General features: G+C 46.6%; 1 protein-coding gene across 1 annotated transcript in view; it reads right to left on the bottom strand.

The window, feature by feature from the left end:
* Positions 1 to 330: 330 nt before the first annotated feature.
* The window catches only part of LOC119417973 (kinesin-like protein KIF26A), a 60,441-nt gene continuing 60,147 nt past the window's right edge, over positions 331 to 624 (bottom strand). The window contains exon 17 of the mRNA XM_037685220.1: positions 331 to 603. Coding sequence (XP_037541148.1) covers positions 380 to 603 — 224 coding nt within the window. The 3' untranslated portion in view covers positions 331 to 379. The remainder of the gene's footprint in view (positions 604 to 624) is intronic.

The following is a 624-nucleotide window of genomic DNA, read 5'->3' as shown; positions in this document are numbered from 1 at the left end:
GAGGCAGGTTCTCACAAGAACCTGTCTGGACTCCAGAACTCACCTCGGAAGTTCTGCAGGAAGAGTTTTACGTTTGATTTCAGAAAGTTTCATCTTCTGAGCAGGAAGCAGAACCTGCAGGTCTTCAGTCTGAGGTTTGTTGTTTCAGTATTTTAACACCTAAAGATGTTTTTATCTTATAAACTCACTATAGTTTCTATTAATGTTGCATCAAATAAGTCTAAATTAGCACCATAAATAAATAAATTAAACATAATAAATATTGAAAACGCAGTTTAAATAGTTACAGCTGTGTGTAATAAATAGAAAGGCACTTCCTGTTAGTCCTCTCCGATCTGATCCAGAACCAGCAGAACATCCAGAACCCCTCGGTCAGTTCTTACGCCAGGTTCCCGCCTTGTTCTTTAGTTCTCGACTTTGTGACCTCTAGCTGCCCCTGGTGACCTTCCTGCATCGCCGTGGCAACGCCGGTGACGTCGAAGCACGTCTCCATCATCACGCGGGACTTGCAGAGGCTGACGCAGAAATCCAGTTCGGCCGTCACCTGAGCCAGAGCCTCCAGGTACTCCTGGGACTCCCGGTTCAGGTCCTGGTCCACATCAACTGTGCAGGTTGGGGGGGGGG

Source organism: Nematolebias whitei, chromosome 12 (assembly GCF_014905685.2).
Source record: "Nematolebias whitei isolate Nwh7 chromosome 12, NemWhi1, whole genome shotgun sequence".
Lineage (NCBI taxonomy): Eukaryota > Metazoa > Chordata > Actinopteri > Cyprinodontiformes > Rivulidae > Nematolebias > Nematolebias whitei.
This window is presented reverse-complemented; position numbering and strand designations above follow the sequence as displayed.